The sequence below is a fragment of the Argopecten irradians genome, chromosome 12 (assembly GCF_041381155.1).
Source record: "Argopecten irradians isolate NY chromosome 12, Ai_NY, whole genome shotgun sequence".
In the NCBI taxonomy this organism is placed as follows: domain Eukaryota; kingdom Metazoa; phylum Mollusca; class Bivalvia; order Pectinida; family Pectinidae; genus Argopecten; species Argopecten irradians.
In genome coordinates this window covers 18,358,366-18,382,296 of record NC_091145.1, presented here as the reverse complement: position 1 = coordinate 18,382,296, position 23,931 = coordinate 18,358,366, and the positions used below count along the sequence as shown (strand labels likewise).

Here is a 23,931-nt window from a genome sequence, read left to right as displayed (position 1 = left end):
TCTATACAACTCATACAAACAATTTAGATGTGTGTTTATCAAATGACCTACAAATATGTAGGTACAACTCATTCTGTCATGAACCTTCACAAATCATAGTTCAAACTTCATATCTTCACAAATCATTTCTGAAAACATGTGAAACGAAACTAAAACGCCGTCTGTAAATTCAAAGAAGCCTTTATCAGTGTGGGAAGGTGACGAAACACTACAGGTACAGGGTCTGTGTATAGTCCAGTAAGATAACATTTTAGATCTGCTGACTAAGATTTAGATCTTTTGAGGTGTACGTTAGTCAAGTACACGTTTGTAAATCACATATTGAAGGTATCTTAAGTATCACAAGATTAGAAGTTTATAAAGATATAATCTATTATAGTAAAGTCATTCTTTATTCAAACGCAATGTGGAGCGAAACTAAAAATTGTCTTTATGCCAATGAACTACTTTATCTTTTTTCGAGATATCAAGCAAATATTTAAAGCATCGATGCATATAAATCATCTAACAATAATTTGAAATCCTATTTAAGTTGCGCTCTAAAAAAGCACCTGAGATCTTTTCTCTCAATAATAATTAATTTCCTGATATCACACCCTCCAGTTGCGTTCAAATCTGGTTACTATTTTATTTCGATGTATACATAGTAAAATGTAATATTTAAACATTTAAATAATTCATCTGAAGCTTAATATCATTGATGTACGTAAGATGTGTTATTTGGCCTTGGAATCCACGACCTCAAGCCTTGTTTCCCTTTCAATCTTAATACGATTGCTACGGAATATTCCGCGTGGACTATTGTGGTGGTAGACACCTCCAAAAGCCATGCACGAGCATGCCCATCAGACCGTGTACGACTCATAGTGAATGTAGAAAGATATGAGATATACGATATATTAATGTTTGCCATGGTTTCAAGATTACAAAAACAAATATTATAATTATGCTTGAAATGAATATATCAAACTGAGAGGTTTTAGTACTTATACATCGAAATAAAAGAATAATTAAATTTGAACGCAACTGGAGGGTTGATATCAGGAAATTAATTATTACCGAGAGAAAAGCTCTCAAATGCTTTACACACATCGTTGCTTTGAATATTTACTTTAAAGAGAATAGTAATTCGAAGAAATCATATATTATGATATTACATATTGTAAAAAAAACAATAATTTGTTAGTGGGCAGTGTTATGTTGAAATTATATGACACAAATCAAGTATATTTTTGATATATTATCCTCTTATCCATGTCTTTGGTTTGTTAAGATATACACCATATTAACAGCAAGGTCATTTAAGAAAAACCGAGTTCCCCAGAGAAAACCAACCGACTAACGTTTGGTACCTGGCATCTGCTTCATGTGGGATTCGAACTCGCAACCCAGAGGTGGAGGGCTTGTGGTAATATGTCAGGACATCTTAACCACTAGGCCACCGTGGCAACTTCTATCCATGTCACTTTGTCTGTAAGATGTTTTATTCTATATTACAGGTGAAGAGTATACATATGATATGAAGACATGAACATACCACTTATACTGTTCCTTGTCCTGTGCTGGCCCGAGGTAAGTATTGCTGGGTAGTACAACACCATATCAACTTCATTAAAGATCAATATGTTGTTGATAAATACATGTCTTAGCGTCCTTTAAATCTTCAAAGTTTTTTTAACATTTCGGCTTTGTTGTGGCATTTATATTTCCTGTAGCACGTCTGAAAAACGGAAAAACGGTCAATAGTCTTGGAGCCAGAAACGATCATTTTACTAGTAAACCTGAGTATTTTTTATCATCTGATTCTTATTTTATAATGGTAATCATTTGGGATATAATTTGCCCACCAAAATGTTTCAAGCAGTTCGTTCTTTTTTTTGATATATACATGCAATGGAAATCGACAGCAATACCATCTCGACAAATGAAGTTAGTTAATTTAATATAATTGTTGTACTGGTGGGAATGACAACCAATATCTTGGCGGCGCCCTGTTATCAAATTGCTATTTCCTAAGATTGCCATTTTGGCGGCCAGCTTGTATTTTCTTGGTTCAGTTTTGTTTTCAGCTATATTCCTATGATTGCCACATTGGCGGCCCTCTTGTATTTTCTTGGTTCATTTTGTTTTCAGCTATATTCCTATGATTGCAATATTGGCGGCCCTCTTGTTTTTTGTTTTTTGTTTTGGTTCATTTTGTTTTCAGCTATATTCCTAAACTTAAAACATGATCAATAAATAAAGACAAGTATACAATTTTTGCGTTTTGGTTAAAATTCTTCATTTCTGCCATCTTGATAGCGTCATAACCATAGGGTCATCCCAATGACTACATATTACCTATTGATTTCATAATTAAAGGGTCATAATGGTTCATTGGTGCGTTCAGATGTGTATTACTGGGACCCTACCTAGCCCCCTGACTACCTGTTAGAATTAAATTGGATCCAACAGGAAGCTACAATACCATATGGATCAAATCACATGTATTTTATTTATATATATATGATATGGATTTTCTTTTTAAATGTCAAAAGGTACTAGAAATGTTCATAGGACACCACCCCGATGAACCCGGATGTGATTTAACAAAATCATATTTACTAAGTGTTTCTTTAAAGTGAGGCACTAAGTTGGTATTCTATATATATATATATATTAGCAAATATATATTAGCAAATGAGAGTAGTAAGCATATTTGATATTTTAAAAAGTGAGATAATATTATTTTTACGATGTATATTGATTCAGAAAATATATAGTGCCCATTTATACAAACTGTCCTTCACATTTCAGTAACGTGTTATGTAATACCACATCTATGTTGATAAGTTCCTCTATCCCCGACTGCACTGAAGCTATATTAACAATATACAATGTTTGTTGTATCTAAAATTAAGTCCAGTAAAGCATACTGCCTTTCAAATTTTAATTATTTATGTAATATCAAATGTATTGTTATCATTTTATCTGTTAAGTTAACTTACAAAATTAGTAAGGTCATAAACTAAAATTGATAGGTATTCACAGTGATAATTGTGATTCAACATGCGTGTAAAAATGTTGTAGTTGTTATATATTCATTTCAATCTAATTAATATTAGATCTTCTATGTCGATTTCCGTAGACCGTCCGCTTCTACGAGCGGACGGTCTACTGAGAGCGAACTAGAATATCTAATTTTAATTAGATTGATATTCATTTAAACCCCAATTATGTTTATGTAACATTTTAATCTTACATTTCTGTCAAAAAAATAAATAAAACAATAAGTGGAGATGAATTCATTAGAATCAGTTTAAGTTATTACAACTTTCTCTCTTGCTGTCAAAAACAAAATGGGAGTTTAAGATAGGTTAATATATTATGTGCATGCCTCATTTTAGGAGACAGTGCATCCCTATATGATAAGTGGTTAAATTCTAACTAAGTAAAAGGTAAAAATGAACTCATGTGAACAATTTGATTTCAGGAGGTCAATAGCAGAGTTAGTTTCTCTCTGAAGTTGATAAGCTTCTCTAACCCCGATGGTACATCATGGGATCAACTACGTTACCATGGCAACAGACGACTGTGTGATAGCAGAAGTACTGATGAGTGTGATACCTACATCAAGATATGTATACAGATGTAAGTATATAGACATCCAATGAAACACGTAGGTACAGCAATGAGTGTGCTTGCAGTGCTAAAGTATATCATTAGGACATTAATTCTATCAGTAAGTAACCTTGGAAATTTTACAATGAAATTATTATAATGATTCTATACTAAGACGTTATTCGTTCAACTACGAATTTAATGCATTTTACGCCGAATGAGTTTACCATGATTATCCAATACATCAAAATATTTTTCAAGTTTCTACTACTAAATCCAGATGATTTAGACAAAGCGCGTGCATTGGCTAGTAGCATAGAAGCAAAAAGTGAGATAGATTAGAAAAGTGATGTAATTGAATCATAAATTTATCGTGTTTATGTTAATTAACACATGTTCAAAATGTTGATTACAATTAACTTGTTTCTGATTACCGTATCAGCCGTAATATAGCGCCCTTCCCCTTTAAGTATCCCTCCCCTCTGATGAATTTGAAGTTATAAAATGCCCACATCCATGGTTTAAACGATGTTTTACAACTGTGTGGTGCATAGAAACATTTGCATTGTATCCTATTTGATATTTTCATGTTATTGCATGTATATTTACTTACATAAATATATCTCAAAGGAGAGAAAGCATATATTATGTATGTTAACTGTGATTAATGTGCCATGATTATGGAAAGAGTTCAAATATGGTGATTTGTTTCGTCTTCAAATTACATTTCGTTTCCCTAATAAGCGCCCAATTTGTTACATGTTACATGGGCGCTAACTATGGCGAATACGGTATATGGAATACAGTTTCAGTTATTTGAGTGAAATGTACTCCATACATTCTGTCCTGATTTTGGTTACAGGAGGGGTAAATGTTTTATAAACCACGATTCCAAAGTATATCCCAACAGTAACAATATCACCTTTGGTAATGACGCCACATGGACAGGGACGACAAATAACTGGGATGTAAGTAAATAGAGTTTCCTGCTCATTATGTTCCGGATAACAGCTTTGCGATTGCGCGGGTCATCAACGTGATCGCGAAATATAGATCCATTAACTATTAAGAACTGGTTGAATGATATATCACTTTGAAGCCAAATCGCGAAATTCTTATTTGCTAAAACGGAATTTTGGTCCAAATCGCGAAAATTTTGACCCACGAAAATAACAGGTTACGGAATCATATATATTTTTTATTCGATCATTATAATGTATAACATTAAATTTTTCTTGTGTCGTTTTTTATGGTTGCTATGGCACCACGAATACGTGGTTGCTGTGGAAACATGGATATAAAAACAACGAATTATGTTTTATATAACATAACTACTATTTATATATCGGCGAACCACGAATATTTACACCCAGGAAATGATTCGAAAGCTTTAAACCACGATAAGATGTGGACATGACATATTAGCACTACAAATCTGTTAATACAGAGTGACAATTATGTTCATTATTGACTTCTATTGAAAAATAATCTTTATAATTCAAAAGAAACGAGGAAGTGACAAGGAAATACCTAATAACCGGTTATTTTCAGGAGAGTTTCATTTTCGCAATTAGCGGAACAATGCTGTGATTGCGAAAAATTCATCCATGAAATGTTGTGGAATAGTTGAATCAAATATACCCTGAAATGTAATGGCAAAGCGAAGAGATCATTAGCTTACCTAATGAAACTGTATCTTTAGGCGAAAAGGTACCACACTTTGAGCTACTTAACGAATATAGTCTCAAATATTTCCTACAATAATAATGCTATTTTCAAAGTTATGTGGGCCGTAACTGCGCAAAAAAATTGTCTTTATTTTTTTTTATTTAGTAATCTATTGAAAAGCATCAGGTTTGATGAATAAAACTGTAAAAATCATTCAAATGGACAAACAAACATGTATGATGTCATATAAAAATTATTTGCAAGACAGAATTTAAGCACTGTTAAATTCGTGTTGTTTATGCCTTATGTATGTTTAGGTGGAAACATGTCTTCAGAAATCACTTTACATTACTTATGAAATTGAAAAATGTTACAACGAAATTGTAGACAACAACCCAGCTTCATGGTGTGACCGTATGTACTCATTTCACTGCTATGTAGATGTAAATGAAATAATAATTTGGCAGTAATGTCAAAAAATCCCTTTAAGCTTTTATTCAAATTACGGCACATATTAATTTAAATATTCATCATGTTCTCAAAACAAATATTCTTAAATTTGTGTTGCATTTGGTACATATGTTAAAATCCTGTCTTTTTTACAATTGCCATATAGTTTTCCGTTACATTATACGGATAGCAGAATCAAACTAAAATTAGTTTTTTCTGGAATTACCTTTTGGGAGAGATGAATGTTCCGGAGTCTGCTGGTTGGATGTTCAAAGTGCATCAGTTTCAAAAGTTTAATGTTTGGGTTGGGCAATGCATGTTAATGTAAAATATGTTAACAAAGAGCCGGTTTTCAAAATGTCCTCTTCTCTGATTCCAATATCCTGTTGGTGGTGCATTGACCATGCCGTTGAGGTCACACATCTATTAAGTATAAAGATTTAGATCACACGGTTTGTTTTTATTGCTCCTCAAAATTGTACCTTTCAGAAGCAGTCTTAGTGCTGATAAAATGCAAATCTAATCAAAGAATGGTCACTGTCAAGAGAACACTTTCATGGCATGATTGTGACAAATACATGTAAATCATGTTTCCATCGCGCCATTTGGTTGTTTTATGGAAGACACAATCCCAAAAATGCCTTTTTCGATGATACCATTTTATACACAAAAACTGTGTTTTTTGAGAGAAAACACCTTTTATGGGCGTTGGATGCAAACCATTTTTTATCCAACAAACAGTACGTAAAGTGTTTTTGATGACAGGACAAATCATCAAAATGTAAGTTGTGGAACATTATCAAATCTTGGGTTGAGTTAGTGTATGATTGATAAGCCGATTTTTGACTTTCTTTAGATAACTAACAGTAACACGAGAGTATTTGCTCGGTGTGTTGAGAACATAAAAATCCAAAATGGTTACTTCACAAGTTCCCGTGGTTGAAGTCATTGGCTGGCATTTATTGGAGTGTTCATAGCTTCGGGCGATTGTATAATACCAATATGTATTTATAAATTTGGTTAGTCACATGGTAAAGGAGAACTTTGATATCGAACCTCAAACATACTTTGAGACATATGCACTCCGTTGCTGCATGGAAAACTATTTCAAGTTTTGCCAAAATTTCTTTACCTGGGGTTGCAATTCTGTATGGTTTTCCAGCGTCCTGTAATACCCAAGGTAGTACAAGATACTGAAGATGTGCGCACACATCCCATCGTTCTCTCTCCAACTGGGCACTGGCAGAAGTAGTCATTTATTGGGACCTCATCATCGGGTCAAACGGTGAACCATATCCAGACGGTGTATTTCGTTTGGCTTTTGTGTCGAGAATGTTTTTGACATCGGAGAAGGTCTGGGGAGTACTGGTAGAGCCACACGTAAAAGTCTCCGTCATCATTTAAAAGTTAGGAGATGTTACCAGGAGCCAGAGATATCTGATACGTTCCACACGTAATGGTTCTCAAGTAATCGAAATCGAGACGGGGAAACAACACGGAAGATGCGTCCATCTTGACAAACTCCGACCTTGCCATTTTAGATATATCCGGATCTGTCTTGATTCTCTGAGCTAAACAATTCGGTTGTATCACACGATCCTTCATACGTTCAGCCATAAGCCTATCTTTGGCATATCTCTCTGGAGATCTCAGGTAGATTGTTCCTCTAATACCATTCTAACAGACAGTGGCGGTTTGAAGTAAAGCCTCGATGACATTGATAAAGATGTTAGACACCACTTGCGTTCGGAAAAGCGCCCAATGTTTCAGACAACCATGATAAGATTCCACAACCCACCTCGATTTGGTGACTTCGACCGGGTTTCAGGTATAACGGCATGCTAGCATTGAGGTCAAAGGCTTCGAGAACTGGTAGGACATCTCTAAAACCTCGGTCAATGTTGTCGTCTGGTTGTAGGCAAATAACTAGCTTGACCATGACTTTTTGTCAATGTAGCATCATTTTCGCTGCCAGTGAATGGTCCTACTTTGTCCGAATGTAGCCATCTGGTAAGGCGATGCTCATGAATTTAAGATAGTTTCTCTTCTTCTGGCCACAGTAGGACATTCTCTGGAGCTTGCGGTCTGAGCTTTTCTGGATATAAATATAGATGCCATCTAATATGGCAGTGGTTTTATTTAAAACATCAAAAAATGTTTCTGAAGAGACAGTATTGTGCCCGAGCAACTGTTCTCTTGTCAAGTGATCCGGATCTAGAAATTGTGGGACTATCGATGTGCCTAATGCCTGTACTATGGATTGGAAAATTTTGGACACACTTGACTTGAAAATACCAAAAAGAGAAGAAAACTGACTCCAGGAAATGTCAGTTTTCAGTTTTACCTAGAACAGTAATAGAGCATCGTGTATAGTCTTTGTATATAAATCAGATGAAAGATATAAGGGACAGTGCGAGTGGATTTCGAGGAACTGATCTTTGGACTAACCTGTCCAGTCCATTTTACAGAGTCACCAAGAGAAGAAAAGCTTATTGCTAATGTAGACTGGTTCTGTGAAAGGACGTGCGATATCTCTAGGATGCCATCAATGATTTCGGACGATTTTTATGGTAACTGAGATTACAAGGAACCACTATCATCAAGGGAATCCTCTATAGACGGATCTTAGTTGTTTTCAATAAGGTGAATGGAGCTGACGAGGGATAAAGTGGAACAGTACAGTTTGTGTGAATAAATCAAGTAATTTCTTGTACGTTTTGGTAAGACTGATGATTTTGTTCCATTTCTTATAAAGGTAACATGAGAGAGACAGCAACGACAGTATATGAGACGGGGAGACGTCTTCTTCCTCTATTTCTTGGTTCTGGTCGAGTTCAGGTTCAGGCTGATTTTTGTTCCGAAGACTTCATGTAGCATTTCTGTCAAATAAGTGCTTGCTCCTTTGCTGACATCAATCCCTGTTGCATCAGCATTCTAGGATTAATTTATTTTCTGGACAACTTACATTGCGTGCACTTCTGATCTTATTGCCAATACGTTTCTTGAAGTATAGTTGACAGTGATCCAATACATTTACCCTCCATCTTGAAACAATAACGATTGGTTTATGAAAAGTCGATAAAGTAACAAAATAGCAAGTCACCGATGATAGTTATAAACACCTAATACTTAGTAGTTTGGTACAGTTATGCGAAAATGTGTGATAAATAACGAATATGGATAATCTATCTATTCGATCTGGTGTAGTCGGCAGGCATAAAGAAAGTGCGACAAGTCAGGGTCCCTACCCTGACAGAGCCACAACGCTTTGGAGACGGGACAATAAAATAAGGAAAGTTAGACAAGAATAGCTAGCGTCGAGTCAATGATTCCGTAAACGTATAGACAAAGACAAAAAGATACGGATAAATGTACAAAGCCACGCCATCAGAAAATTCAGAAGAGGACACCTTGTGATAGAACAGGATTCATGTATCAGGGTGTCAGTGTAAATCTTTATATCGATACTGTTTATTTAGTCGTTAGGTATCAAAACTGTTTTATGAACAAACACGATTTTTTTTTAAACATTTGCCAAAAGATATTTATACTAAGTTGCGATTTATAATTTCTTTTATTTTCGACCTGATGTCTTTGATGCTTATAATGAAAAATTTATAAAAAATATATTTTCACTGAAATTGTGAAATCTCGGTGTCGAAAAGGTGAAATATCCTTCATCGGAAAAAACCCCACTGTATTTAAGCTAGATAAGAAATTATACGGGGCAGGTTCCTGTGAAGGATTAACATTACTGGAAACAAGCCCTTTACCTGTTCTTAAGTCTGATTCTGACAAGGGGAGACAACCAAAATTGTCAATTTCTGGTGTGGAATTCAACACAAGATGGCAGCCCACAACTTAACGTTTAACACGATGGTAGATCTTTAAAATTATGTTCAAAAATGTGAAATGACCTTCTTCAAAATCAGTGAGGCATGACCACACTTCATTTTAGCTGGACCGTAGCAAACGTTAACATTGTTGTCTATGGGAAACCACTTGGTTGTGAGGTCTTTTTAAGTATTGTTCTGGGTATGATCAATCATTATAAAAAATGAGGATGTTGAAAAGTTCGGGATATCCAATGGGCCACAATGCATATTGTATTTGGTTATAATTAAGCAATGGTTTATAAAGACCGCGAGATTTTTGCTTTCTATGAGAATAGTTCTTGATTACACGCCGTTGACATTTAGGCACAATGATGTTACAAAATTACTTAAGATCGACTTATGTATTTGACCTAAGTTTTTAGGATTATTAAAACACCGCCAAATAGTGGTCTCCGATATTTCAACTTTATAGAATCGATTTGTCGATTGAATACAATTTTTCTATTTCAATATCTTTTTTAATGTTTGTAATAAATGCAAAATTTAAACTTCAAGCCAAATATTTTTACTTCGAGAAGGAAATATTATTCAATATATATACTTAACATATTGATTTACGTTTTATTAAGAAAAACGTCTAAGAATATGCATAGTTCGAACTGTAGCTCGAATCAAAATTTTATGATAATACTTTCGAAAACCTAAAACCAATATGGGATGAACATATAGCCGAATTGAATTAGTTAATAATGATAATATTTCATGTGAGTAATTGATCAAAATTTCAATTTTCAGTCGAATCTCTTAGCCTTGATTAATCCATTCGACAAGGACACTGGGAACAAACCTGGTGATTTGATAGACATTTTGAGTATCCCTCTATCGGTATGGCCAGGATTAAAACAAGAATGCACTGGACATCAACCCATTGTAATGACGAATCATACCACGTAAGTGATTTAACAAACCATGAAGAATTTGTCATTTTTGCCACTCAATGTAAAAATCTTTGTATTGTATAGTTATCTGCCATATTTAACGTATATTGATATACAATATTAAGTTAATGTAATAACTATTGCTACAAACCATTTCAATAACCCACTTACTCAGACGTTTCCGTAAAACAATAATAACAAAGAGAAGAAATATCTAAATTCATGGTCTAAGATGACGTTACAACAGCAAACAAATTCAAGATTTTCCTGCGTAAATGGGCGTGATCAATGTCTAACATTTTACGTTTTGCGTTCCCATTTTAAACCGGAAATACTTCAGTACCTTTAAATGAATAGCTGTATAAATCATACGTTAACGTAATTATACTTAAGACGTCTTTTAGCGATACCATACCCTGTTAAGAGGAAGTTGATGTAATCAATGTCTTATATCTTTATTGTTTGATTAGTGTCCTAAACAGATTTTAGCACTCGTTGATATTGCATAATTTTCTTGTGACAGCATAAACCTAATAAAACAAATGCTCTTTCTGAAATAGTATCTTAACAATATTTATATTTTAGATATATTTTTAGTTTTTATTTGCTTACTTATCTCGTGTATATTTAGCTGTAAAGGTCAGTTGAAATGATTCATGGCTGCCGTGGGCTTGGGGTAATCTGACGAATCAAATGTTTAATTTTACACAAACTCATTTCTCAAAATAAAATGGAAACGCTTTAGAACAACCATTGTCTAACAAAAAAAAATAACAAACAAAAAATACCGCTCCATTTATTCCCAGTCTGTTCGACTGTGGGAACGTTTTGTGATATCATCTGATATTTTTCTTTTCTCCGATTACGCTATCATGTCGGGTGATCAGTGCTTCCTTTATATGTTTGTCACCTGATTATCATTCGACGGAGCGTCTTGGCCCGAGGTAAGATCTAGCTGGCTGCTGTATCGATGTAGTAAAGAACGCTAATCCGAGACATCTAGTTCTTTTTGTAATTTATAAATATATCAAATATTATTAAAATAGAAATGCTACTGACACGTACAGTCATCAAGTCGCTTTAATGTGACCAGCCGTTGTCTAAGTTATAACAACCATTGCCTGACAAAAATAAAACAAAAACAAAAAACATACAAACAAAAACAAAAAACACCTCTGTATTTATTCCCAGCCTGTTCTTCGTGATCATCTTTAAACGCAAAACGTGTGATCACAAAATAGATGATAGACTGTGGGAACGTTTTATGATCTCATCTGATATATTTTCCGTTTACACTATCACATCGGATGATCAGTGCTTCCTTTATATGTTTGTCACCTAATTATCATTCGACAGAGCGTCTTGGCCGAGGTCTGATCTAGCTGGCTGCTGTATCGATGTAGCAGAGAACGCTAATCCGAGACATCTAGTTCTTGTTTGTAACTTATAAGGAAACACTCTGTGAATAATGTAAACATAATGCATAGGGTAACCGAATATTTTTTTTTTATATAATTTTATCGTTTCGTTTGAAAACAAAAACCTTCTATTTTCATAAACATCTATAGAGCAGTGCAATGTTGTGGTCATCGCTGAAATGGTAAAAGCTCGGTCAGGTAGAGCAATACAGTAAAGTTTTCTTGTCATATATAGCAAGTTCTCCTGCACAATTGGTATTTCGTTAATAAAAAAAATAAAACTTAATCCGAAAGATTTTTATAAGATATTCACGAGTGGTTCAGATGTATTTGAAATGGATTTAAAACAATCTGTGATCGATGACAACGATCATTTACGGCGGCGGAATAGATAAATAAGTCACATTAAAGAAATCAAATTACTATACATATGTCTCCGCCAAGTCACTTGCACGTATGGAAATATTAGCGATATCATTAAGCTGCTGCTGGATAAAGATTCAAATCACAATAGCGTTTGAACCGTTCAGTAATATAATGAGCTTACTGGAAAGCATCATATTCATGATATTTTTTAACCATCATTCCCATATGAATCCAATATGGCCGCCGAAAAGTTTACTTGTCTGTGTGGAGGCCTGAATGTTAAAGATTTTTTCTTATATTTTCAGGTGAAATCATTCCTTAGAAGTGCTTCGTATAGAGAATAGAGAATGATGAAAAAATATACAAATGGAAACTATTTAATAATATCCTTCCAAATGGAATTTTGCTTAAAAGATGGAATATTATTGAGGATGATACATGTTTGATATGTAAAATTAAGGATGATTATAAACACTATTTTATTATTGAATGTCGATGTGTAGATGCTTTGGTGAATTTAATTCATATATTTTTAGAAAAATATCACTACAATGTACAATTAAGGAAAATGATGTTCATTGTTATAGGCTATAAGATTGCTGATCAGACTTACAGCGAATTTAATGTTCTTTTGTCCTTAATTGGCTATACAATATACAAACATCATATTTCTAACAGAAGAGTTGACAATTGTTCTATTGTTTCCCTATTCAAACTATATCTCGATAGAAAGTTACTGTTACAACGATACAGAGATATGAAATTATTAAAGAATATGTCAATGTACTTAAATGAAGAACAAAATAATTAAAAAGATGATTAAAAGAATAAATGAATAAAACATTGTGCAATGATGATAAACCTTGGGGCTCGGAGCGCTGCGCGCTTAAAATGTAATTATAACAGTTTAATGTATAGATTTTAAATGTAAAAGATGGTGGTCGAGATAAGATCGTAGTTGTTGATAAGAGATAGTTGTGAAGGAGAGAAGGTGGTTGAGGTGAAACGGTAGATGAGACGAGATAGTGGTAAACGTGAGATATCGGTTGAGACGAGATGAGGGTAGAAGTGAGAGGCTGTTGAGACGAGATGGTGCATAGTAGAAGTAAGATGGCGGTAGAAGTGAGATAGCGGTAGAGACGAGATAGTGGTAGAAGTGATATGGCGGTAGAAGTGAGACAGCGGTTGAGACGAGATGATGGAGTGATATAAGGCGGCTGAGACGGGATGACTAAAATGAAATGATGAGATGATGGTTGATACATATATACGAGATGTTAGTTGGAATGAGAGGAGAGAGATAAGTAGAGAGCATGCTGGGATTTATGTATAAGAATTGTATTGAAATGAATGTGTAAAATCCAAGAGTCAAAACGGAAAATATAATACTTGTTTTATATACGACTGAGACTATATGAATGAGATTAGCTACAGGTGTAATGAGCCAATATCTGAGCACAAAAAAAAAAAAAAAAAAAAGTGCTTCGCTCTTCGCCCTTATTAAATATTATTCTCTTTCCGATTCAGGAAAAAACATAATGATCGTTTTGAAAACAGAATGGTCTGTAGAGTATTTTCTTAACATTTCAGTCTGATCATGGAGTTTAAGGCATGGTGTAGCCCGGGTTACTCAGGGCCCGGATGTACCTTTCGGTATACCGGAAGTGATCCATACGGATCATGTAATAACGGAAGTATGAATCTGCAGTGTGCCAATGAAGGTAAGATTCCAAGTATATTAGCTTCCCAAAAAGCTACATGGGCTACGCGGAAGCTTAACCTTTTTGATTGGAAAGAATATGGAAATTAAACAATGATGTGATGATATTGTTTTTCAATTTCAATTGTTCTGTTGGAAGCCGTTTTATTATTTGTGAGCTTGTGTTATTGCAAGGTAGCCAGGTCTAGTACAGACGAACAGTTTTAATCATACTTTCGTTGTAAGAAATAAAAGGGATTTATGCAGAGATTGCTAAGATCAGTAAAAAGACAGAGAAAATATTTTACTTTATCTCATATATTTCTGTGTTTTTCAATGTTCCATTTTCATTCCGCTTTTAGTATGTACTGTTATTCCGCATTCCGCATTTTAGAATGTTCCGTGTACCGTCAATTAGCATATGTATCGTCTGATTATTATTGTTACACGATGGTGTTCTAAATAAGAAATATCAATAAAGAATACATGGTTGGTATCTTACAATACAAGGTTTAATTTTTTGTGCGAGACTTAGAAAAGCCTCGTCATCTCGGTAAAGATTCATTCAGTAATCCGAATGAGAGTGTACTCCTTTTTACTGCAGAGGGAAATAAATAAGCGCATTCACAAACAGTATCCGTAATATTCTTCAGTGTGATTTATCACTGAAACAAAATGAAAATACTCAAAAAACAATATTACCCATTAAAAAATTACTTTACAATACATACCTTTGCCATGAGCCAAGAAAAAGACGACCGCCATGGTATTATCAACATCGGTCGTAGGAAAAGTGCTTTAATATTTAAATTCGCGACGACGACGCGATGATATTACATGTATGTCGGTACACCTTAACCACTCGGCAATCACGGCCCCGTAAGTTCCAGTGAACCTATAAATAAAAATATGACAAAAAGAGCGAAAGTGATAGACCAAATAACTTTAACAATGTTATAATAATGATCTTTCCAACATCTTACTTATCTGTTGAGGACATTGTTTCCGCCACCCTTATTGAAAATACCGCCGATCAATCCTTTCAATGGCAAATACTTTATTATGTTATGTGAAACAAGTGGTTTTTAAGAGAATAATGTTCTTTTGTAGAGCCAGCTATAGTTAGATATTCATCCTACACTCCGTCCAGCTCCACATCAATCCAGAGCTTTGAACAACACATCGGTGCCTTCTTGAAAAATCACATTTGTGATACATTACGATTGGACAGTAAACAATCGCTGTGGTCTCACTCCAGGTAAACACACAAGCACTAAGGATTATTTCCTTAAAATGATCTTATGGTCTGCGACGTAACTTTCCTCTTTTTTCTTTTTTTAAAGATTCAATTAAAAGCATTTCAAATTGGTATTGTATTTACTACGACTGTACATCTGAGACATGAATACCACTTAACATGTGCTTGATGTACCAACATATTCTACAGAAAAAAATTACTGTAAACTTATTCAATTTTCGCGGGACTTATTTTCGCGCTTTCGTGGCTCAATAACTATTGACAATTTAAATTCAAAATATACGTATTTGTCTTATTTTTTCATTATTTAGAAGAATGCTGAAAAATAATCCTGTTGTAAATCTTGCAGCGATAGGACTAAATCGAAGTCAAGATGAGCAATAATGATTTGGAAACTTTTGATAAATAATCGGCAATAATCGTAACTTCTATGGTGACCAGTTTGAAATGAAGGCATGTTTATAAGTATCGACTTTTAACAACTGCTGTACCAAAGTTATTAAGAAATCATTATATATAATATTTGATATAACTTAACTTCAACTACATCTACAAATAATAATAATATCGGGGTTGAATCTAACTTGACTTTTTGTTGATAGTTACGTATAATGTGGCTTTAACTAATACACGTGTACATGCATTTGAAATATTTGATTTATTATCACGCATTCGAATCCCGCTCGAAATATATTCTATGACCGAGTGGGGTGTGCCATTGGATGTCATCAGCTGTATATTTATTGATGTAGCACAGTGATCTGGCTATCACAAGGAGATTAATGCTTTAACGAGTCCATACGGGAAAATACTCCCGCCAGGGGATTTAGATATTACTTAATCTTTTTGATTTTGTTGCGGGAGAAACGGGTTCTTCTATAACACTAAGGATGTCTTGTAAACGTACTTATTTCAGGGCAGTAAATGTGAAAAGTTGTAAATTATGATTTATTAGCGTGGATATAGATTAGCGCATTTTGTTGGTTTAATGCCGAAAATATACTTTTACAAAATTGTAACACTATACATGAACTAGGGCTTAAAAGACAGTAATGAAAGCACTAAGATATAACTACCGCTAACATAAGTATCATTGCAGTATTTCACAGTTATTTCACGGACAGTTTATCTTACACCTTTTGAATCATACATCAATGTCCAATATCCAGGGTAGGGTTTATTGCCAAATGTGGAGACAAGCCGGTAGACCCTATAGTAGTACAGGCGGCACTGGGTACGGGGGGATACCAGAATCAGGGGAGTCTGAAAATAGTCCCTACACCATTAAACAATTACCGACAAGGGGTAAGTCTGTTCTTAGTCTGTACGAGTTATACGTTTTATTGTAAAATATAAATTCATAATGTTAATTGGAAAATATACTCGCTCAAATTCGTATTCCTATGTTGACATTGTACTGTAAACTGAATGTTAAAACGATTTGTTCAGGAAGATTGTGTACATTTTATATATAATATAATTATCGAATGCAGTTCAAATCATGGTCGTAATACAGTTTAAAAATTCTTGAGCAAAAAACAAATAAATAAGTAAAACAAAATAAAATAAATGAAAATCTAAATCTTATATTTATCTGTTGTACCCAATTATAATTCAGGGAATGTTTGTTCATTAGCGCAATTCAAAATAGTTAGTAACATTATACTTCTTCAAGTATAATGCATCAAATATAATGGGAGAGCGACAGAACACACCAAGTTTCTCTGCGGTTCCATTGTCTACTTTTTATAGATGAATGTAGTTGCGATTTTCGCTGTGAAGATACAAAGCTACACAAACCAAGACAGAACCTGTAAAACAAAAGGAACCAGGAAATGTTGTGACGGCGGTAATCTACCCCATTGTGATACAGACACGTGCGACACACATTTCAGGATCTGTCTCAACAAGTAAGTTACACGTGCGACACACATTTCAGGATCTGTCTCAACAAGTAAGTTACACGTGCGACACACATTTCAGGATCTGTCTCAACAAGTAAGTTACACGTGCGACACACATTTCAGGATCTGTCTCAACAAGTAAGTTATACATGCGACACACATTTCAGGAACTGTCTCAACAAGTAAGTTACACGTGCAACACACATTTCAGGATCTATGTCAACAAGTAAGTTACACGCGCGACACATATTTCAGGATCTGTCTCAACAAGTAAGTTACACGTGCAACACACATTTCAGGATCTATGTCAAAAAGTAAGTTACACGTGCGACACATATTTCAGGATCTATGTAAACAAGTAAGTTACACGCGCGACACACATTTCAGGATCTGTGTAAACAAGTAAGTTACACGTGCGACACACATTTCAGGATCTATGTCAACAAGTAAGTTACACGCGCGACACACATTTCAGGATCTGTGTCAACAAGTAAGTTACACGTGCAACACACATTTCAGGATCTGTGTCACCAAGTAAGTTACACGCGCGACACACATTTCAGGATCTGTGTCAACAAGTAATTACACGGACACATCTATGTCAACAAGTATACACAACACATTTCGTTACACGCGCGCGACACATATTTCAGGATCTGTCTCAACAAGTAAGTTACACGCGCGACACACATTTCAGGATCTGTGTCAGGAAGTAAGTTACACGTGCGACACACATTTCAGGATCTGTGTCAACAAGTAAGTTACACGCGCGACACATATTTCAGGATCTGTGTAAACAAGCAAGTTACACGTGCAACACACATTTCAGGATCTGTGTCAACAAGTTAGTTACACGTGCAACACACATTTCAGGATCTATGTCAAAAAGTAAGTTACACGTGCAACATACATTTCAGGATCTATGTCAACAAGTAAGTTACACGCGCGACACATATTTCAGGATCTGTCTCAACAAGTAAGTTACACGTGCAACACATATTTCAGGATCTATGTCAAAAAGTAAGTTACACGTGCGACACATATTTCAGGATCTATGTGAACAAGTAAGTTACACGCGCGACACATATTTCAGGATCTGTCTCAACAAGTAAGTTACACGTGCGACACACATTTCAGGATCTGTGTCAACAAGTAAGTTACATATGCAACATACATTTCAGGATCTATGTCAACAAGTAAGTTACACGCGCGACACATATTTCAGGATCTGTCTCAACAAGTAAGTTACACGTGCAACACACATTTCAGGATCTATGTCAAAAAGTAAGTTACACGTGCGACACATATTTCAGGATCTATGTAAACAAGTAAGTTACACGTGCAACACACATTTCAGGATCTATGTCAAAAAGTAAGTTACACGTGCGACACATATTTCAGGATCTATGTCAACAAGTAAGTTATACATGCGACACACATTTCAGGATCTATGTCAACAAATAAGTTACACGTGCGACACACATTTCAGGATCTATGTCAACAAATAAGTTACACGCGCGACACACATTTCAGGATCTGTGTCAACAAGTAAGTTACACGTGCGACACACACTGTCAACAATTTACAGGCGACACACATTTCTCTATGTCAACAAATAAGTTACACGCGCGCGACACACATTTCAGGATCTGTGTCAACAAGTAAGTTACACGTGCGACACATATTTCAGGATCTGTGTCAACAAGTAAGTTACACACGTGCAACACACATTTCAGGATCTGTGTCAACAAGTAAGTTACACGTGCGACACATATTTCAGGATCTGTGTCAACAAGTAAGTTACACGTGCGACACACATTTCAGGATCTGTGTCAACAAGTAAGTTACACGTGCGACACACATTTCAGGATCTGTGTCAACAAGTAAATTACACGCGCGACACATATTTCAGGATCTGTGTCAACAAGTAAGTTACTCGTGCGACACATATTTCAGGATCTGTGTCAGGAAGTAAGTTACACGTGCAACACATATTCCGGTATCTGTGTCAAAAAGTAAGTTACACGTGCGACACACATTTCAGGATCTGTGTCAACAAGTAAGTTACACGTGCGGCACACATTTCAGGATCTGTGTCAGCAAGTTAGTTACCCGTGCGACAAATATTCCGGTATCTGTGTCAAAAAGTAAGTTACGCGTGCGCCTCATTTTTCAGGATCTGTCTCAACAAGTAAGTTACACGTGCGGCACACATTTCAGGATCTGTGTCAACAAGTAAGTGACACGTGCGACACACATTTCAGGAACTGTGTCAAAAAGTAAGTTACACGTGCGGCACACATTTCATGATCAGTGTTAACAAGGAAGTTCATATTGAATCAGATTTTCGTTTGGAAAGGTAATGTGCCTTAAACAATTTGAATTTATTTGCATTTGTGATTTCAGAATTCCCAATTACGTCATACCAAACGTTATTTCTTTCATTTTCATTTTCTTGATTATCTTTGGTTTCATAACTCTTCTGAAATAGCGATAACAAAGCACAATAGTGTAAAATTCATTAACTTGAATAGTATGTAATTGATGAGACACAAGATCGCTTACTCTTCCGGAGCCTAATGTTCCATTTCCTGATTTATATTTTTTTCTTTCATTGTTTGACCTTTGCATGTGTTTGGATATTAATTATGTTATGTCGGCTGTTACCTCTTTTGTACAAAAACGGTACAACATTCCTACCTTAAACTTGTCTTTATCAAACCGTGCGTCCTGTTTTACATACTTGTAATGACAGAAAAGTACTAACAAAATGCAATACAAATGGAAAAGTTGTAACGCCTCATTGCTTGTCCTGAAAAGTGCGCTATTGCATTCGGTATTTTCCACAGTGATCTACATAACACCGGAAGTGGAAGCTGTATCACCACTAGGGTCAGACCGGATACAAACGAATTATTCACTTGTGGTGATGTGCGGGTCAACCAAACAACTAACCAACTAGACGTTGCGTCAACGTACTTCTCCGTCACGGACTTTTGGACCTGGGTAAAGTAAAATCTTGATTCATTGAACCGTAACGACGATAACAGTCAAGGTCATTAGTATTTTCAAACTTATCATGATTTTGTTTTCGTTTATTGTTGGATCTTTTGAGTTCCGTGTTGGATTAGTTATCATCGAAGTATCAATACTTTATGGTCCTTTGCAAAACTGAAGTGTCACATAATGTCTGAATGATGTTACACAGTGTTGTATATTATAAGCATTAAAAGTTCTGCTTTACTTCAAGTCTTATATGTTATATAATCGAAAGATAATAGAGCTACTTTTCCAAAAACTGACAAACCCATCAAACGTTCATTTACTTCATCGAAGTTGATTTGTATAAGATACAAAATTTGTTCCGCAATCGTGGAATATAAAAAAAGAACCGATAGTTTTGTAGTAACTAATTTTGTTCGACATAAATTTCAGTTCTACAACACTCTGTTATTTTTAGTAGTGTGTTCAATCTTTCTATGTTTTAGAACAACACATATATCCACGTGGAGGTGAGGGACGCAGACGATGGAAATAAATATGATACGGTTGATGTCATGACGCTAAAACAGGACCTGACACCAGGACATTGGGATCTATCAGGAGCCACCGCGGAATCCGTCCAACTTCATGGACACGTCAGGTAGATCTTAGGTTGCTTTTATTAATTCTCCATAATATTTTTTTCATTGTTTTCTTATAAAATCTAATACTCTGATTGGTCGATTATATTTAGTACATTTATAAAAAAAAAAATCCGATCTGATCGTGATGTCACGGTAGAGATATTGACATTGCTTACTGTTTTAGAAAACAATCCCTTGAAATCAATGGAATCGTTCATTGAAATATATATTGGTTTAAAGTTAATTGCAAGCGCATATGTCACTATTTTCTTTAATTTCATCGGGTTTTAAAAATAGTGCATTCTCAACAAATTTGCTATGATTTTTTTTTCAAACACATGATTATGTATTAAAAGTAATCATGACATCATTGATTAAGTAATTAATATATATAATAAATCCATTTAACATACATTGTTTATCTTCTTAGATAAAGCTAACATTTTGTTTACCCGGGTGATACTTTATCAGATTTTGACACTTTTGCGATTTACATGTCATCGATGTAAACATATATCTCCTTAAACTGTAATATTTTGACTCAGTTATTTTTTTGTTGATTTTTTTAGTTACGCGTGTAAGTTTTCAGACTTTTTTATTTTCCAGTTTACGCCTACGTCTGTTGGTTTCGTGCGCGGCCCATAAGTACGGGAAGAATTGTGACGTTCAGTGTACGCCGAGCGGCCATAGATCGTGTGATCCTGATACTGGCGCCGCCATCTGTCAGTCTGGTGAGTGAGGAAATTAATACTTATAAAACCAATTCGAGGTGTATTTACAAGTTGAGCATCTAAATCACATTTCAGATCCAAGACTTTGAAATACCATACACAATTTAATTGTGTTTCCGAGTTATTGGTATGGGGAAAAAACACAGATAAATATCTTTAAACTATATACCCATATTTTATAGGAGAAGAGTTGTTCAAGTGTGTTTGATTGGTTTCGTTTGATTTATAACATAAACCACTGCACGTGTTATAAATAGATTTTTTTATAAATAGGTATTGTGTTGTTTAACATTGAAAAGAGGACACTGTTTATTATTATCCCATATTCATTTTGGGGGACTTATTGGTTTTCAATTCATTTTCTTCGTATTTCCTCTTTTTCCTCTCGAAAACTATTACACATCACAATCAAACTTTTTTTTCATCGTCAGGAGAGGTACACGCAGCCCTTATGTTTCCGAATAATCAGCTATCTAATATAGCCGTCATTCACCGACTTCTGATTGGCCAAATTTAGATCTTGTTTGATTCTAGTGCAAATTAGTAAAAATGAGGTTTTTGAAGGATACTGTGAATTAATGATCCCTCTTTCGAAAGCCCTCATATTATCAAAATAATGAAATAAGTGTTCAATCAAGTTATCCTTCAATTTCAACAAAATGCCATGGAGTGAAGACACATGTAATATTTTATAATCAAATCGATTGTTATTACAAGTTGAGCATCTAAATCACATTTCTAAGATCCAAGACTTTGAAATACCATACACAATTCAATTGTGTTTCCGAGTTATTGGTATAGGAAAAAACACAGATAAATATCTTTAAACCATATACCCATATTTTATAGAGGAAGAGTTGTTCAAGTGTGTTTGATTGGTTTCAGTTTGATTTATAACATAAACCACTGCAAGTATTAGAATAATTGGTATTGATTTATGCAGTTATGTCTTTACAGCCAGATATAATTTTTTTTATAAATAGGTATTTTGTTGTTTAACATTGATGAGAGGATAATGTTTATTTTTATCCTATTTTTAATTTGGATGAGTCATCGGTTTTAATTTTATCTTAACCTTATTTCCTCTTCGTCCTCTCGAAAACTATCACAAAGCTATCTAATATAGCCGTCATTCACCGACTTCTGATTGGCCAAATTTAGATCTTGTTTGATTCTAGTGCAAATTAGTAAAAATGAGGTTTTTGAAGGATACTGTGAATTAATGATCCCTCTTTCGAAAGCCCTTATTATCAAAATAATGAAATAACAGCTTCTGATTTATTAAAATCAAGTTATCCTTCAATTTCAACAAAATGCCATGGCATCTTCTGGTTTTCATGTATGGTGAATTGAACAGTTTGATTGTTGGGACGTTTGGGGGACTTCAATGTTCACTATTTTCAATTCAGAACTTGTTAAAATTTCAATTTAATCATATAAAGATGTGTTACATGTTAGAAAGCAATGTTTAGAGACACTACTTGAATAATGAATCGTATGACTTAAATAAGAGTTTCTTCCATGTTACCAGGTTACGCAGGGAGTGACTGTCACGATATTGATGAGTGTAAGGAACATTACTGTCACGGACCTGGAACACATCGGTGTAACAACCTTGCGGGATCCTATCAGTGTAACTGTAATGGAGGCTGGACAGGAAAGAACTGCTCCCAGGACGTCGACGAGTGTGATCACAATCCCTGTCACCATGGTGGTACGTGTAACAATACAGTCGGATCGTATACTTGTTTGTGTCAGCAAGGATATACAGGAAAAAACTGTGACCGTGACATCGACGAATGTCAACATAACCCTTGTCAACACGGCGGTACTTGTCACAATACCGCCGGATCATACACTTGCACGTGTCATGGATTTGATGGGAAAAACTGCACACAAGATATTGACGAATGCCAAGCACAAAATCACTGTCAACATGGAGGTACATGTATTAACACCATCGGTTCATATACCTGTTCGTGTCACGGATTTACAGGGAAGAACTGTGGGAGTGACATCGACGAATGTCAACATTTAACATGTCCGCATGATCACATGCATTGTGTCAACACAGTCGGATCATACCAGTGTCCGTGTAACACAGGATGGACAGGTGACCAGTGTAATACTGATGTGAACGAATGTGGTCACAATCCCTGTCACCATGGTGGTACGTGTAACAATACAGTCGGATCGTACACGTGTTTGTGTCAGCGAGGATATGCAGGAAAAACCTGTGTCCACGACATCGACGAATGTCAACATAACCCTTGTCAAAATGGCGGTAAGTGTCAAAATACCCCCGGATCATACACATTGCAGGTGTCATGGGTTTGGTGGAAAAAACTTGATATTGACAATGTCAAACAAAACATCCCTGTCATGGGGTACGTGTAATATACCTGTCGTGCACGGCTTTACAGGGAAAGCAGAGTGA

At 35.1% G+C, this 23,931-nt stretch overlaps 1 protein-coding gene across 1 annotated transcript; it reads left to right on the top strand.

The window, feature by feature from the left end:
- The first annotated feature begins 1,503 nt into the window (after window positions 1–1,503).
- LOC138304974 (delta-like protein B) lies at window positions 1,504–23,891 on the top strand. Its single transcript, XM_069245391.1, has 12 exons — window positions 1,504–1,572; window positions 3,473–3,630; window positions 4,463–4,568; window positions 10,350–10,504; window positions 13,867–13,997; window positions 15,086–15,233; window positions 16,403–16,538; window positions 16,986–17,143; window positions 19,987–20,143; window positions 20,626–20,780; window positions 21,346–21,494; window positions 23,026–23,891. The coding sequence occupies exons 1-12, from the start codon at window positions 1,528–1,530 to the stop codon at window positions 23,889–23,891; spliced, it is 2,364 nt and encodes a 787-aa protein (XP_069101492.1). The 5' UTR covers window positions 1,504–1,527.
- The last annotated feature ends 40 nt before the right edge of the window (window positions 23,892–23,931 follow it).

Excerpts from the sequence above, each read along its gene's own strand:
- LOC138304974 (XM_069245391.1), top strand. The coding sequence starts at position 1,528 with ATGAACATACCACTTATACTGTTCCTTGTCCTGTGCTGGCCCGAG. Across the intron at positions 10,505-13,866 it reads GTAATGACGAATCATACCAC|TCTGATCATGGAGTTTAAGG; the intron begins GTAAGTGATTTA and ends TTAACATTTCAG. Across the intron at positions 13,998-15,085 it reads TCTGCAGTGTGCCAATGAAG|AGCCAGCTATAGTTAGATAT; the intron begins GTAAGATTCCAA and ends GTTCTTTTGTAG.